This window comes from Labeo rohita, chromosome 12 (assembly GCF_022985175.1).
Source record: "Labeo rohita strain BAU-BD-2019 chromosome 12, IGBB_LRoh.1.0, whole genome shotgun sequence".
NCBI classification, from domain to species: Eukaryota; Metazoa; Chordata; class Actinopteri; order Cypriniformes; family Cyprinidae; genus Labeo; species Labeo rohita.
The window spans coordinates 821213-839927 of NC_066880.1; the positions used below are offsets into that span (position 1 = coordinate 821213).

An 18715-nucleotide genomic window follows, 5' to 3' on the forward strand; every position below is an offset into this window, starting at 1 on the left:
AAAAAAAACCCTTGCTAACCCCAAACTTTTCACACAGCTTTTAGCAGATATATTTAAGTCCATCTGAAAAATTGCAAAGCATCCAGTGGCTGAACATTTTGTAAACAAACCCATCAGATAATGTGTGTAATGTGGGTTTACAAACAAACAGCATGACATTCATGATCACTATGAACCGTCACTGTGTGGAAAATTAAATATTGAGATGTGAGACGGGTTTGACCAAAGCAGTCGTGAGTTTGAACTGAAGGACGGATGGTGAGGGACGGATCAGATGGATGGAGAGCCATGCGGGTCAGGACAGAGTCATGCACACAGCAGCAGCGCCGGTGTTAAATGACAGCGGGTGAGTTTACAGACAGACGCTGCTTACTGCTTACCATCTCAACCAAAACCACCAACACCAGAGATCAGACCGCTGCACACGTCACAACAACCACAGGAGAGAAGAGAAAAAACCACCGCAGAGTCACACCAGATACAGTATAACACACACACACACCACCTGTCAGTCACACACACACACACACACACACACACACACATGCATCTGTGTTGTCTTCAGCTCCGCTCCAATCAAACGACAGCAAAATGATGCTATTTATTATAGGTTATTACAGCTGACTAAAACCAAAACTAAAAATAAAAACTAACTCAAATAAAATATGTGACCCTGGACCACAAAACCAGTCATAAGTGTAATTTTTTTTTTAATTAAGATTTATACATCATCTGAAAGCTGGGTAAATAAAAAAAAAAAAAAAATATTACAAAAATTTTTTTACTAAAAATTGGATACATTTTTTAGGGGGTTGTAAAATTTAATGTAAAGGTTTGAGTTTGAGGTTGTAATAAAAATGAGATACATTTTCCTCTAGGGGTTGGTGAAATTAATATAAATATATTTTTTTACAAAAATGTCAAACCTTAAATAAATAAATAAATAAATAAATAAATATTTAAAATATGAGTTTTTACTAAAAATGGAATACATTTTTTAGGGATGGGAAAATGAATATAAATATTATTTTTACAAAAATGTCAGACCTTAAATAAATAGATAAATAAATAAATATATATGAAAAATATTAATTATTTACTAAAAACGGAATAAATGTTTTAGGGGTTGATAAAGTTATTATTATTATTATTAATAATAATAATAATAAATTATTATTATTATTATTTTGTAAAAATAATAATAATAATTTATTACAAAAATGTCAGACCTTAAAAAATAATATTAAATAAATAAATAAATAAATAAAATATTAATTTTCTACTAAAAATGGGATATATTTTAGGGGTTGGTAAAATGTATATAAATACTATTTTTTTTGACAAAAAATGTAAGACGTTAAATAAATAAATAAATAAATATTAAATATATTCATTTTCTACTAAAATTGGGACACATTTTTTAGGGGTTGGTAAGAAAGTGTTTTAAATATATTTTATTTGTTTACTGTAGTTATAAAAAGTAATAAAAACAATATTAAGAGAAGAAATCAATTTAAAACTAATCTAAATTAAAAACCCTAAATTAATCCAGTCCAAACATGAGCTCTGAGGTTAAATGCTAATTTATTCTTTTGGTCATTTCAATTTCAAAATCTTACTTAAAAGTTACATTTTCACCTATGTTTTCCATAATGCTACAGCGAATTATCTACCAATCAGAGACGGTTACCATGGAAACAGAAATTGTATCACTCTGCTTCGTTTCAAATTTGTTACGTTTGATCATTAAGCTGCCTAAAAAAGTAGCAGACAGGAAGACACTCACTAGCATTTGGAACAGAGCCTGATAATACCCAGAAATCAGTGGTGTTTTACCTGTAGACATGCTCTCTCCGGCAGACAGCGCGTCCAGCAGGCCGGGCGTGTGTTCCAGCGGTTGCGGGCTCAGACCGCCGGGGCCCGGGGGCTGCGGCGGGGGCAGGTTGGGTCTCTGACGGGGCGGTTTGGGGGTGGGCCGTGATTTGGGCAGGGTGCCGGTGAGCGGCGGCGGGGACGAGAGCGTCTGGCTGTGGTTGTGTCCGGGCGAGGTGAGGACGGAGCCGCCCTGCGGGTAACTAAAGCTGTATGAGGACGGGGTGCTGGGGGGCGTCGGGGACAGACTGACCGGAGACGGACCCGGAGACAGATCCGACACGCAGCTGGACGGAGAGTACGGACCCTTGGGAGGGATGGGGGCCAGCTTTTTGGAAACTGAAGGAAAGGGGAAAGCGTTTGTATATTAATTGCAGCATCATATCATACGATTACAACATGAATGACTTTAAATGCATGATTAAAATTTACTTGAAATGGATCATATTTTCAATGCATGGTTATTTCATTGTATTGCACAGGTTGAACGCACCTTTGCGCAGCGTGTGAGGACTCTGGTCTGACAGCTGGTTCTGTCCAGCAGAGGGAGCCGTTGGTGAAATGCCTCTTTGACCAATCACAGGCGACGGCTCCTTATTCTTCTGAGCGCTGATCACAGAAATGCACATAAACATCCATTAACTGCACAAACACACACAGTCTCAGCTCTGACATATGAACACTGAGATGAATAAAATAGAAAATGCACAATTTGGCAATAAATTTGCCCCCAAACATGAGGTGAAATTCACAGAACGTCTTCTTACTGATGTCCTCACTTGGAAAAAAATAAAATAAAATAATTACAGGATGTGTATGAAATTATTAATAATGAAAAACATATATTTTATGGGTTGGTCAAATAAATCTTTAAATAAATAACTTAATAAATAAATAAATGCAGATACTAAAAATAAGGTACATTTTAGGGGGTTGGTGAAATTAACATAAATATTATTTTTTTTACAAAAAATTCTGACCTTAATAAATAAATAAATAAATAAATAAATGAATATACTAAAAATGGAATATATTTTTAAGGGGTTGGTGAAATTTATATAAATATCGTTTTTACAAAAATGTCAGACCTTAAATAAATAAATAAATAAATAAATGCAGATACTAAAATGGGATACATTTTTAAGGGGTAGGTGAAATAAACAGAAACAATATTTTTTAGAATCTTTCTGACTTGATGATTAAAAAAAACAAAGAAAATAAGAAAAAGAAAAGAGCGAAAGAAAAGAAAAGAAAAGAAAACAAAACAAAACAAAAGTGTATGTGGATAATAAAAATGTGATACATTTTCTTTTAGGGGTTGGTAAAATAAATAGAAATTCTATTTATTTATTTATAATCAAATATAAATTAATGAAAGAATAAATGAATAAATAAAACTGATAATGTTTTCTATTTTCTATGACTAAAATAAATAAAATAAGAAATAAAAGAAACTAAAATAAACTAAAATAAAATAAAATAAAATAATTAAAAGATGTGTATGAAATTACTAAAAATGAAAAACATTTTATGGGTTGGTCAAATGCATATACTAAAAATGGGATACATTTTAAGGGGTTGGTGAAATTAATATAAATATCATTTTTACAAACAATTTCTGACCTTAAATAAATAAATCCTTAAATAAATCCTTAAATAAATAAATAAATAAATAAATGCATATACTAAAAATGGGATACATTTTAAGGGGGTTGGTGAAATTAATATAAATATCATTTTTACAAAAAATTTCTGACCTTAAATAAATAAATCCTTAAATAAATCCTTAAATAAATAAATAAATAAATAAATGCATATACTAAAAATGGGATACATTTTTAGGGGGTTGGTGAAATTAATATAAATATTATTTTTTTTTACAAAAAAATCAGACCTTAAATAAATAAATGCATATAATAAAAATGGGATATATTTTAAGGGGTTGGTGAAATTAATATAAATATCATTTTTAGAAAATGTCAGACCTTAAAAAAAACATAAATAAATAAATAAATAAATGCAGATACTAAAAATGGGATACATTTCTTAGGGTTTGGTGAAATAAACAGAATCATTATTTTTTACAATCTTTCTGACTTAATGATGATTAAAAAAAAACAAAGAAAATCAAAAAAAGAAAAGAGCAAAAGCAAAAACAAAAATCCCTTCATTTGAGAGCAGGGATTTTTGCTCATTTTAATGCATAAAGCAGCGCAGGGAACTTGAAGGAAAGTTTGAAGCAAACTTTGAATTCATAACAGAAGGCTTTCAGTAGCGGCAGCAGGAATTCATTTTAAAGAACGCTACTGCACTGAATTAAAACCTGCTTACTTTTTAATTCACCCTGAATCTCTATGCTCCTCATTAAATGCTGTGCATTGCAATCAGTGAGCATTAGGGGGCGCTACGTGTTTTCATGATGCTGATCAGTAATCAGAAACTTTCTGTATAATCCCAAATGATCCAGCAGGTTGTGCTGGACTAGTTATCAGGTTAGTGGGTAGTTACCTAGGCACTCTGAGTCCCCTCTCCCGGTTGCTGCAGGCGCAGGCGGCCCACGGCGGAGCGGCAGAATGAGGGCTGAGGGCGGGAGGGTGGCAGGGGTCGTGACGGGGCAGGACGAGCGGGGGTTTGATGTAGACGGGCGCGTGCGGGAGGGACGGGTCGGCGGGCAGAGAGCCCTGCTTGGACAGGTGCAGGACGCTGGGTTTGGGGTTGGAGTTGATGTCGAGAGAGGTGGAGGACAGGAGGAGCGGAGGCGGAGGACTGTACACGGACCAGCGGCTCAACGCCGGGGGGGGAACGCATTCGGGAACGGGAGCGGCGGGACGCGCTCGAGGGTGAGGGACGGAGAACGAGGAGGAGGAGGACAAGGAGGAAGAGGAGGAGACAGAGAACGGGTACGGAGGGGGCGGCCGCTCCTCCTCTGGGGAGGGACACACGTGACAGGAGTCCGAGCGATTGGAAGACGCCTCGTCACAGCTGAAAAGATTTGCAAGATTGACACGTAAAATAGGGCCAACAACAGACGAGACGTCGGGTCAGAGGACGTCGCTCAGCTCCAGCAACAGCAGTTGTGTCATTACCATGGTAACATTATGCTAATGAGTGCAGTTTTAGTTCCTCTGCTGACGTACTTCAATTAACTGTTGTTAATAATTATAACATACATAATAATAAATTAGTATTTATTCAAAATATATATAATATTTACTGATATAATTTAATATTTTTTTTAAATCAATACATTTATAATAATAGATATTAATCATTATTATAATACATTTTCTTTTTTCTATTTTATTATTTTTGTATTTAAATTTTTTAATTAATTTTAATAATTTTTTAAGTTTATAAATACTAATACAATCAATAATTTTGTTAATATTCATGAATATTAATTAATAATTTATTATAGTTAAATGAAAAATTATTTGCAATTATTCAATTATTTAACAGCCACTCAATTATTAAACACTTGCCTATTATTAATAAATATTATAATTAATAATATCATATTTTTTGTATAACATTTTTTTAATTAATTGTAATATTTAAGTTTATAAATACTAATACAATCATTAATTTTGTTTATATTCATGAATATTAATTATTATAGTTAAATAACAATTATTTGTAATTATTAAATTATTATTTAACAATCAGTCGATTATTAAATTATTTAAAAAATTATTAAATACTTGCCTGAATGAATATTATTATTAATATTTTTTAATGTTCAAAAATACTAATACAATTATTACTTTTGTTTAATATTTATGATTGTTATTAATGAATTATAATTAAATTCAAATATCATTTGCAATTATTCAATTATTATTTAACAGCCAGTCAATTATTAAATTATTGTGAATTATTAATAAATATTATACTTCATATTTTAATGTTCAAAAATACTAATACAATCTTTAATTTTGTTAATATTATTTATTAATTAATTATAATTAAATTAAATTTTTATTTGCAATTATTCAATTATTATTTTACAGTCAGTCAATTATTAAATAACTGTCAATTATTAACAAATATTGTAATTAATCATTTTTAATGCTCATGAATACTAATACAATCACTGATTTTGGTCATATTAATTATTAATTAATTATAATTAAATTATTATTTGCAATTATTACATTTTTAACAGTCAATTATTAAATAACTGTCATTATTATTATGTGCTAATATTACAAAAAATAAATAATCAGTATAAACCTATAAATTAATGCTTAAATATTACCTATTATAGTTACTTATATCAATATCAAATATCAATAAATTATTAATTATTCTTATTATTTAAGAATATGAATTAATTAAAATGATCATTGATTGAACTCTCATGATTTAATCATCAATTATTAAATAACTGCCAATGATTGTTATTTTTAAAATATATATATTAACATTATAATTAATAAATATGAATATAATAATTAGTTGTATGAATATTTACTAATATAGAGTAATTAAAATTAAATTTAAGATTCATATTAATTCATTATAATTAATATTTTAAATATTATTTTCTTTTATATATTTATTACAAACATTTATAACATTTGTAATATTCATACATATTAATAATTAATAATTATTTTAGCACAAGGTAACATGTATAATTGTTTTACATACATATGTGTGTAATTTGAACTTCCACAATTAAATGCAGTACTGATCTACTGTATAATTGTCCATAAATGTGATGGACAGTGTATGTTTTGAACCTGAAACATTCCTTTAAAGTAATGCTAATTACGTTCATCAGCAGAAACAAGAGTGATTGTGAACATCCAGGAGGAGTGCGTGTGATTCTGAGTGGGTTTGAGATATTGAGGATAATAAAATACTGATAAATAAAAAGGATTCACTCAGTCAACAAAACAAAAAGAAAATAAATAAAGGAAGAGTTCACGCAGAAATGCAAATTATGTTATTATATATTACGGCAGAGAGAAAGATAATCAGTGAATAATGGTTTAAAATAATGTGAATAAAACTGAATTTTCATTTTAGGCTGAAATTAAAGAGAGAAAAGAGGAAAGAAGGAAAATAACTCCACTTTCAATTCAGCCGACTAATTCATTCATGTAATTCTTCTTTGCTTTTCCACTTTAAATATTTATTCTGAGCTGCTTTATGTAATACACTGTATAATACGACATTAATATTCATGATGTGCTCAGCTGGCTGAATTGAAATGAGCAGCGGTCATGTGACTGAGTGTGTGAGTTGGATTCCCATTGGTCGTCTCTGTTTACCTGGTCCTGTCGGCGCTGATGGGGGGCGGAGTCTGTGAGGGGGAGGTGGAGAGATCGGCCGCCTGCTCGGGGTTCAGCGAATCAGAAGGCGGCGCGGGCGGCTGAACGCTGGGCGGAGTCGACGAGCTCTTACGAGACGACGAGGAGCCTCTTCGAGAAACCCAGGAGGTGTCCATCACGCGCACTCCCATACTGCAACGGGGCAGAGGCACAGCCAATCACACCCCTCACACTTCACAAACATGACCACTTTTGTTGCATTTTTTAAAAAATAACGTAATATTTCTATCAAAAGTGATGGTAAAGACATTTATAATGTCAATTTTACTTATGCATTTTCTATTCATCTGTGAATCCTAAAAAATAAATATATGACTGTTTGCACAAAAATATTAGAATGATTTCTGAAGGATCATGCTAGGATTAAATTTATTATTCATAATCGTCAACTATTAATAAATATTATAATAAAAAATAATGTTCAATGATACTAATAGAAAGTATAATATTATTTATTATACTTAAATTCAAATATCATTTGCAATTATTCAATTATTATTTAAAAGCCAGTCAATTGTTAAATAATTAATAATTACTCATTTTTTAATATTCATAAATACTACTACTATCAATGATTTTTTTTATATTAATGATTAATTAATTGTAATTAAATTCAAATATTATTTGCAATTATTCAATTATTATTTAACAGTCGGTCAATTATTAAATAACAGTCAATTATTAATATGTACTTGTAATATTAATTAACATTACAATTAATAAATATTAATACAAGATCATTAACTCTATTAAAATGTACTAATATTAAATTATGATTAAATTAAATATATCAATAATTAATATAACAATCAATAACCTATAAATTAATTCTTAAATATTACATATTATACTTAATAATTATTTCATTAATTATTGTTTTTAAGAATATTAATTGTGAATTAATTATAATGATCAATTATTCAACTCTCATGATTTAATCATCACTTATTAATAATTGTTATTTAATAAATAATATTTAATAATATGAATAAACATTAATATAATTAATAACTAATTGTATGAATATTTACTGATATGGATAAATTAATTACAATTAAATTTAAGATTATTTTTTATTCATATTAATTACGTTTGATACTTAAAAATAATATTTGATTTTATACATATTTATTACAAATATTTATAATATTCATAATATTCATACACACTAATAATTAAAAGGTAAAATGCATAATTGCTTTACATGTATATGTGTGTACTTTGAACTTCCTCTATTAAATGTTACATTAATCAGCATAAACAATTTATTTTTAAAAAATTAATTAATATTTTTAGCATGCAAGGATGCATTAAATTGATTAAAAGTGACAGTAAAGACATTTATAATGTCACACAGGTTTTCTATTTCAAATAAATGCTGTTCTTTTAAACTTTCTATTCATCTGTGAATCCTAAACAATAAAATTTGTGATGGTTTGCACAAAAATATTGAGCAGCACAACTGTTAGAAATGTTTGTTGAGCAGCAAATCAGCATATTAGAATGATTTCTGAAGGATCATGTGACACTGAAGACTGGAGTAATGATGCTGAAAATTCAGCTGCGCATCACAGAAATAAATTACACTTTAACACATATTCACGTAGAAAACAGCTGTTTTAAATTGTAATAATATATCATAATTTTTACAGTAGATTTAATTTGCCATCTGCACTAAATTCACGTCACTTCAGAAATCCAAAACCACCAAAGTCAGTGTTCAGAAACAGCAGGTTTGCAGGAAATCAGGAAAGGTGAGACGGACAGAACAGGAAGAGACAGAAGCGTCACCGTACCTCTGAATTTTCCTAATGCTGCATTAGTGGAAGAAAAGCAGAAGCATCAGTCACTCAAAGCCAAAGCGAGGAGAAGAGCGCACGCGTACGAACGCGTCAGGCTGATTGAACGCACCCGTCTTTCTTGTAGAACTCCAGCATCATGTTGTCGGTGGCGACGCTGAGCGGGCGTCGGCTCTGGTCCTGCTGCCTGCGATCTGATTGGTCCATGTCGGGCGACGGCATGGAGCTGTAGTTGGCGTTGTGATTGGTGTGGACGGGGCTGCCGTAGTTTCCCGTCACGTTAAACTCGATCTCTGTCAACACAGAACCATGGGATACACTGAAATTCAGGAGCTGACAGTGCTGGATAGATTACACAGAAAATATAATGCGTTACTGAGGACACACTACATCACAAATACTGCAGTTAGTAACATAATCCATTACATTACACAGTTTAGTCCATGTAATCTGACTACTTTTGGATTACTTTTGATCAACTCATTTACCACATCCATTTAAATAACATGTTGTATCATGATAGCAACATGTTAATCATGCTAACTTGCTTGTACTATGCCAGTCATTCTAGAAACATGCTAGTAACATGCTAATCATGCTAGCAACATGCTAACCATGCTAGTAACTTGCTAATCATGCTAGTAACAGGCTAATCATGCTAACAACATGCTAGCAACATGCTAACCATACTAGTAACATGCTAATCATGCTAACAATATGCTAGCAACATGAAAACCATGCTAGTAACTTGCTAATCATGCTAGTAACAGGCTAATCATGCTAACAACATGCTAGCAACATGCTAACCATACTAGTAACTTGCTAATCATGCTAGTAACAGGCTAACCATGCTAACAACATGCTAACAACATGCTAATCATGCTAGTAACATGCTAATCATGCTAACAACATGCTAATTATGCTAGTAACTTGCTAATCATGCTAACAACATACTAATCATGCTAGTAACAGGCTAATCATGCTAACAACATGCTAGCAACATGCTAATCATGCTAGTAACATGCTAATCATGCTAGCAACATGTTAGTAACTGGTTAATCATGCTGGTAACTTGCTAATCATGCTAGCAACATGTTAGTAACTGCTAATCATGCTAACAACATGTTAGTAACTGCTAATCATGCTAACAACATGCTAATTATGCTAGTAACTTGCTAATCATGCTAACAACATGCTAATCATGCTAGTAACATGCTAATTAGGCTAGAAACATGAGAAATGAAATATTTCTATCATGCTAGTAACTTGCTAATCATGCTAACAACATGCTAATTATGCTAGTAACTTGCTAATCATACTAACAACATGCTAATCATGCTAGTAACAGGCTAATCATGCTAACAACATGCTAGCAACATGCTAACCATGCTAGTAACTTGCTAATCATGCTAGTAACAGGCTAATCATGCTAACAACATGCTAGCAACATGCTAATCATGCTAGTAACATGCTAATCATGCTAGCAACATGCTAGTAACTGGCTAATCATGCTGGTAACTTGCTAATCATGCTAGCAACTTGTTAATCATGCTAACAACATGCTAATCATGCTAGTAACCTGTTAATTATGCTAGAAAAATGAGAAAATAAAATATTTCTATTTCTAAAATGTTAACAACATGCTAGTAACTGGCTAATCATGCTAGCAACATGCTAATCATGCTAGCAACATGCTAGTAACTGGCTAATCATGCTGGTAACTTGCTAATCATGCTAGCAACTTGTTAATCATGCTAACAACATGCTAATCATGCTAGTAACATGTTAATTATGCTAGAAAAATGAGAAAATAAAATATTTCTATTTCTAAAATGTTAACAACATGCTAGTAACTGGCTAATCATGCTAGTAACATGCTAATCATGCTAGCAACATGCTAGTAACTGGCTAATCATGCTGGTAACTTGCTAATCATGCTAGCAACTTGTTAATCATGCTAACAACATGCTAATCATGCTAGTAACATGTTAATTATGCTAGAAACATGAGAAAATAAAATATTTCTATTTCTAAAACGTTAACAACATGCTAGTAACTGGCTAATCATGCTAGCAACATGCTAGTAACTTGCTAATCATATTAATAACATGCTAACAACATGCTAGCAACAAACTAGTAACAAGCTAATCATGTTAGAAACATGGTAGTAACATGTTAATCATACTGGAAACATGCTATCAATATGATAATCAGGCTATAAACATACTAGTAACTTGCTAATCATGCTAACAACATGCTAGTAACATGTAAACAACATGCTAATCATGCTAACAACATTGTAATCAACCTATAAAAATGCAAGCAACAATCTAATCATGCTAAAACAATGCTAACAACATGTTAAATCATGTAAGCAATGTGCTAAATCATGTTAGCAACATCAACTTTCATACTTGGCTTTCTCAAGCCAACTCAAAGTTTGTTGTCAGACTTTACTTGTCTAGTTTTTATTTATTATCTTATTTAATTTTAGTAATTTTAGTAAGTTCCTAGGCAACAAGCTGAAATAATAGTTTTAATTTACATTTTTTAAAAATATTTTATTTCAGTCTCAAGTAACAAAATGCTTTTTTTAATGGTTGTAACTTTAGTCAATGATAATAGGTGCTCCGTGTTTCTCACCTCCAGGGAAGAACCAATCAGCATGCTGGATAATCGGCTCAATGATCCCGACGATCTGCAGCGAGACTGTGGTCATCATCTCTGTGATGTTCCTGAGATACAGTGACACACGCATTTCACGACTTACGTCATTTCCTCATAAACAGTCTGATGGTGTTTGAGTAATTGTGTATGTGTCGTTACTGACCCCTCCGTATGCGCCCACAGCAGGTTTGGCCCCAGAACAATTGCAATGTTTCCTGGCGACATTTTATTGTAATCCTGATACTCGTTCAGCTTGGCAAGAAATTTAATCAAATACCTGGAAATCAAACAAGATCAGTGACACATAACTGTGTTAAATCAGTTTATACTTACAAAAAAAATATATATATATATATATATATACACTACCATTCAAAAGTTTGGGGTCAGTAAGACTTGTAATAGTCTTTAAAGAAGTCTCTTATGCTCATCAAGGCTGCATTTATTTGATTAAAAATACAGAAAAAAACAGTAATATTGCAAAATGTTTTTACAGTATAAAATAATGTTTTTTATTTTAACATACTTTAAAATAGAATTTATTCCTGTGATTTTTATCAGCTGTTACTCCAGTCTTAAGTGTCACATGATCCTTCAGAAATCATTCTAATATGCGGATTTATTATTAGAATGATCAATGTTGGATAATATCAACAGTCGTGCTGCCAAATATTTTTTGGAACCTGTGATTTTTTTTTTCAGGATTCTTTCATGAATAACAAGTTTAAAAAGTACAGTGTTTATTCAAAATATAAATATTTTATAACAATGTAAATTATTTATTATGAACTTTTAATAAACTTTTAATTATTAACTTAATACATCCTTGGTGAATAAAAGTATTAATTTCTTAAAAAAAAAAAGAAACAATAAAAACGTACTGACCCCAAACTTTTGAACGGTAGTGTATATATAAATAATTTAAATAATTTTTTCACATTTTTAAATGTAAATATATATATAATTACAATTAATTTACATTTAAAGAGGTGAATACATTATTTAATTTTTTAAATGAATGTAAAAAATCTGTCATAATATAAAGCCTTTATATTATATATTATATATGGTGTATAAATATATATATTTGTACTCACTTGAAGTTGTTGCTGTTTGCTGTAGGAAGTTTCTCACATGTTGATAACAACGCCTGCAGACGCTTGTCCTGATCCGCAATACTGCAGTCACACACACACACACACCTGAATAACTAAACAAGCACAGTGACTATCAAAAATAATTCTGCTTGATGATTACTGTCACATTGACTCACTTTGATGCCTGAATCCAGTCGTCGTACAGGTCAAAGGTCAGCAGGGGTTCGGGCAGCTCCCGCAGGTATGATTTCAGAGCACCTGCAGCACACACACACACACACACACACGCTGAGCTGCGATCAGGAGCGACCGTGTGATTGCTAAAAATAAACAGAGGGGAATCTCACCTGCGATGGCGTGAGGATCTGCAGAATATTCCTGAAAGTCCAACACACCGCAGTCCAGCGACGCCTTCAGCTTCTTCAGCTTCGAGGCAGAAGGAGCAACTCGAAACAAACCCTGACACAAACACACACAAAACGTTCTCACTTTCAATACAGTTCTATGCATTTACACTCATGCAGAGGTGGAAACAGACGCAGAAGAGTGAAACAGTTGACGCAAAAACCCAAAGCCAATCGCTTGCAGTCACATAGTGATTGTGAAGTTGTTGTTGATAGTGAATGTTCACCTCCTCCTGCAGGCCGCAGTCCAGCAGCATCGTCACACACGCTTCGATGGGGAAAGCGATTTCTCTCCCGCTCAGAGTCAAATGCTCCTCTAATGGTTTCCCGTAACACGGCTTCTCCACCCACGACTCTGAAACACAAACCACACACACTTTACTGACAAAACTACACCAAACAGGCCATTTATATACAGATTATATCATTAAAATATTATATAATTATTAAAATATTACATACTAATATATAATACCAAAAAAGAACATTAAATATTTTAAAGATTTATAATAATTTAACAATTAATCTAATTACTAAAATATTAAATAAAAATGCATAATATTAAAACGAAATATTATAATATTAAATTATATAATAATTTAATTATTACAATAATACATTTTCCAATTATTAAAATATTATGAATATATAATATTTTGTAATAATATTAAATATATATTTTAACTATAAATTCAATTATTAAAATATATTCTAGAATAATATATAATACTAAAATATATTATATTATATTTAGTGCTGTCAAACAATTAATCACAAATTAAATTATTAAAATATTACATGATCTAATTATTAAAATATGATGATTATATAATAACAAAGTAAAATATATCATAATAATATTAAATATATATTTTAACTATAAATTCAATTATTAAAATATATTCTAGAATAATTGCAGATTAAATTATTAAAATATTACATTTTCTAATTATTAAAATATTATGAATATATAATATTAAAGTAAAATATTTTGTAATAATATTAAATATATTTTTTAACTATAAGTTAAATTATTAAAATATTACAGAATAATATATAATACAAAAATATTATATTATGTTATATTATATTCAGTGCTGTCAAACAATTAATCGTGATTAACTGCAAATTAAATTAAAATGTTATTTTTTTTTATTAAAATAAAATATTTTGTAATAATAGTAAATATATATTTTAAATTATTAAAATATTACAGGATAATATATAATACTAAAATATTATTATATTATATTATATTATATTATATTTAGTGCTGTCAAACGATTAATTGCGATTAATCACATTAAAAATAAAAGTTTTTGTTCACATAATGTGTGTGTACTACTTATATTTATTATGTATATGTAAATACACATACATGGATGTATACATTTAAGAAAAATGCGTTATTTTCTAAATATACACTGGATGTGTGTGTATTTACATATACATAATAAATATACACATATATTATAAAAAACTTTTATTTTGGATGGAATTAATCATGATTAATCGTTTGACAGCACTAATTTTATTATATTCTATTATATTATAAAAAGATTAAATATTATGTAATATCTAAGACTAAAAGCTTGTGTTTCCAAATGAATTCAGTCCATTCTGTTTCTGATGTTCATTCATGATTCTCACCCTGTTGCGCTTTAATTTGTGGCAGGACGTTCTGGAGCAGCTCCAAAGACTTCCTGTGGTACTCCGCCTGAACCTCTATCAGCTGAACAGAGAGACAGAGAGATGTTAATAATAAAAAGGCAGGCTGTTCGTCTGAAAGAGTAAAGCACTCACCGTCTGGAAGTAGTTTGCATAGTCAATTTCTTTGGCCACGAAACTATACATGTCCGCCGAGAGCTGATCCTGAAAAACAATCACATTAAACATGATGCTTCAGTGTTGCTTTTGTACAGTCTGCATTATGTATATGATGCACTTTGACACCTGTCTGTACGCATGAAATAATAGAGAAAAAGAGAGAGTGATAAGCTCCACCCACTCTGCAGATCTCCATGCGATTGGCCGCCTCCTCCATCTCCTCCCTGAGGGCGTCGGCTTTGGCCCCGGTGGGTGTTTCCTTATTGGTCAGAGTTGAAGATTTAGACGACTGGTGCCACCTACAGTTGGACGAGACAACAGTGTATTAAAAACACATTTGCCTACTAATACTAAATGTGCAGTATACAACCAATCACACTACATAATACATTTTATTCGAGTTTAATATGCAAGAGAACTCAGTGTCACTGGCTGAATTAAACATGCACTTTGTGCAGTTTCAAATCGTATAATTACATGTTGCACTTTATATTGTAAAAATATATAACTGCAAAAATATTATATCTTATATCTTTTTGAGGTGAAGAATGAGCTAGAAATCAGTAATTGCTTTCACATAAAAGCACTGCAAGTTTATGGTTATGTCCTGGTTTAGATAACTAGATAAAAGCATGTGTGTGTGTTTCTGACCGTGTGCGAGCAGAATCCATGTCCAGTACTAGTTTGGCTAAATGTTTTCTTTGCTTCTGAATGTTGGGAATTTCAATCTGTGAGGAATTAGAAGAGAAATAAACAAAGAAACAGAAAAACACTTTTTGATTTTATTGCTTTTCTAAAACATTTACACAAATGTGAACTGGGGTTCATGGGTTGATGGGCAAAAATTAAAGTAATTAAATTAATACATTTTTAAAATGAAAAAAAAAAAATATATATATATATATATATATATATATATTTGATAATAATAAAATATATATATATATATTTATTTATAATTTTAAAATTTATTTTATATATATTTTAATATTTACAAATAATTGTTTTTTTCATTTTTTCAACAAATAAATTATTTTAAAATAAAAATAAAAATTCAAACACTAAAAATATAAAATATTTTATTTGTTTACCTGCATGAATGTGTCGTTAAATAACAGAAATATCTTGCGGTAAATATTTTAGCCCAAAGTGTTTTTGATTTTTTGGCTTTGATTTTCTTTGATTACATCTCTGAAATACTTTCTTTAAATAAGCTTTCCATTGATTTTTGTTTTGTTATGATAGGACAATATTTGGCCGAGATACAACTATTTGAAAATCTGGAATCTAAGGGTGCAAAAAAAAAAAAAAAAAAAAAAAAAAAAAAAAAAAAAATAAATATATATATATATATATATGCATATTACTAATAAAATATATATATATTTTTTTTTTAAATTAAATTTAAATTTAAAATTTAAATTTAAATTTTTTAATTAAATTTAAATTTAAATTACATTTTTTAAATTAAATTTAAATTTAAATTACATTTTTTAAATTAAATTTAAAATTTTATATATTTACTGTAGAAAATGTATCCCCTAAATCTATCCAGATTTTTTGCATAAAAGAAAAATATCATTTTGACCCATACAATGTATTTTTGGCTACTGCTACAAATGTACCTATGATACTCATGACTGGTTTTGTGGTTCAGGGTCACAAATATATAAATACATTTATAATAATTTAATTTTTCTAAAGTAAACAAAGAAAAATGAAAATGAAATGTATTGTTAATTCTAGTGAAATAGCTCGTTTATTTTGGTCCAGTGTTATAAACATGTACACACACCTCAGCGAGAGTGTAAAGCGGCTCGACGACGTCCCGCTCGATCTGGAGCTCGAACAGCAGAAGTTCTTGAGCGAGTCTGTCCTGCGTCTCTCCACAGATTTTCAGCATCTTCCTACACACACACACACACACACACACATTGAGAATAACATACAGACCCTAAAGCATGTAATATGTCATTGTTAAATGTCTCACCCCAGCAGAGAATCGTCACCCAGAACCGCAGCTCCTTCCACCAGACACTGAGCCAGAGACGTCAGAGGAAGCTTCTTCTGCTCACAAACACACACATATGCAATTATAACCATGCATGCAGTTATACACATAAAAGCAAACATAAAAGCATAAAAGCTGGAATGAGGGTCGTGACTTACTGAAGGCGAGCGGACGGAGCGCTTGTCCACGTCCACACTCTGCTGACCCTGCAGACACGCCGTCAACTTCTTATGAGTGCTGTGAGACACCTGCTTAACCAGTTCAAGACGCTTCTCCACCTGCAAACACACACACATATGAACACACACATTCACACACACATGTTTGTACTTGTTTTTGCTACATTGTGGGGACCAAATGTCCCCACAAGGATAGTAAAACCTGAAATTTTGGCCTGTGGTCCCCACAATGTTAAAAAAGTATTAAAAATAGTAAATGATGTTTATCTGAAAGTGTACCGATGCAAACATGTTTTCTGTGAGGGCTAGGTTTAGGGTTAGGGTTGGGTTAGGGGATAGACAATATCGTTTGGTCAGTACAAAATCTATAGAAGCCTATGGAAAGTCCCCACAATTCACAAAAACACTCTCAGATGTGAACACACACACACACACACACACACACTGACCTGCAGCAGATCTTCACTCAGCACTTCCGTCTTCTCTGCCCTGTAGAGACACAGTGATCATTGATTAGTATGTGAGATCACGCTGGGATTCAACACGCGTGTGATGAACGTTTCCCTCCAGTGGCCGCTAACAAAAACATTGACACAGAGAAAGAGGAAGAGCTGCAAGATCAGATACAAAGCTGCGATAAAAAGAAGTACAGATGAAGTCAAGTCTAGTTCATCTCAGGTCGAGTTATAAATTGTGGGTTAATAATAATCTCTATATGTATATAATTCCTCTCTCTCTATATATATATATATATAAAATATTGTCAAAAATGTTAACATTTTATTATTTTAATATTGTAGCCTATTTTTTTAATTGTAAAAAAGGCAGTACATAAAATATTAAAATTGTATATTAAATAATTAATTAAATATTAAAGTATTTTGCCTTTTGTACAATAAAAATACATATTTAATTATACACATTTTAATATTTTGTACAATTTAAATATATATGTATATATACACATTTTTTACTTGTACAATTTTGACAATATTTTTATATTTTTATTGTACAATAAAAATAGATTTTTATATTACAAGTTACAATCACAAGTTAATATATATACATACATATATATATATATAATTTTACATATTTTAGTATTTAATTGTACACTTTAGATTTTTTTGTACATTAATTGTACATAATTACAAGTTACAATTACAATATTAAATTGTAAGATTCAATATATATATATATATAAATATTTAAATTGTACATTTACATATATACAATAAATACAATTAAATATATATATATATATATATATATATATTTATTTTTTTTTTTTACTTGTACAATTTGGACAGTATTTTAAGATTTTGTGTACTGTCTTTAACTGATGATGATTTTTTTCACATTTATGTCCATTACCGTTATGTAAAATTGATATTTATTAATGTAGAATAAATCTCATAAACAATTCTACATATAACTATAAGTTACAATCACAAGTTAAATTATATAAATATATTATATAAATAATTGTGTGTGTATATATATATATATATATAATTATA

The 18715-nt window shown here is 30.4% G+C and overlaps 1 protein-coding gene across 5 annotated transcripts in view; it reads right to left on the reverse strand.

Moving 5' to 3' along the window:
* The window catches only part of arhgap44b (Rho GTPase activating protein 44b), a 52888-nt gene that overhangs the window by 2111 nt on the left and 32062 nt on the right, over positions 1-18715 (reverse strand). For 2 of the 5 annotated variants that reach the window (XM_051124610.1, XM_051124609.1), the window contains exons 2-20: positions 17645-17684; positions 17175-17294; positions 16996-17072; positions 16801-16912; positions 15657-15733; positions 15187-15304; positions 14982-15050; positions 14829-14910; positions 13406-13533; positions 13122-13233; positions 12951-13032; positions 12775-12855; positions 11841-11954; positions 11654-11745; positions 9123-9303; positions 9008-9025; positions 7152-7343; positions 2366-2481; positions 1837-2211 (exon numbers count right to left, since the gene is read on the reverse strand). In XM_051124610.1, the coding sequence (XP_050980567.1) occupies positions 1837-2211; positions 2366-2481; positions 7152-7343; positions 9008-9025; positions 9123-9303; positions 11654-11745; positions 11841-11954; positions 12775-12855; positions 12951-13032; positions 13122-13233; positions 13406-13533; positions 14829-14910; positions 14982-15050; positions 15187-15304; positions 15657-15733; positions 16801-16912; positions 16996-17072; positions 17175-17294; positions 17645-17684 (2186 nt within the window). Of the gene's footprint in view, positions 1-380; positions 419-1836; positions 2212-2365; positions 2482-4380; positions 4855-7151; positions 7344-9007; positions 9026-9122; positions 9304-11653; positions 11746-11840; positions 11955-12774; positions 12856-12950; positions 13033-13121; positions 13234-13405; positions 13534-14828; positions 14911-14981; positions 15051-15186; positions 15305-15656; positions 15734-16800; positions 16913-16995; positions 17073-17174; positions 17295-17644; positions 17685-18715 lie in introns of all 5 variants that reach the window. The other 3 variants (XM_051124613.1, XM_051124612.1, XM_051124611.1) reach the window with 3 other exon arrangements.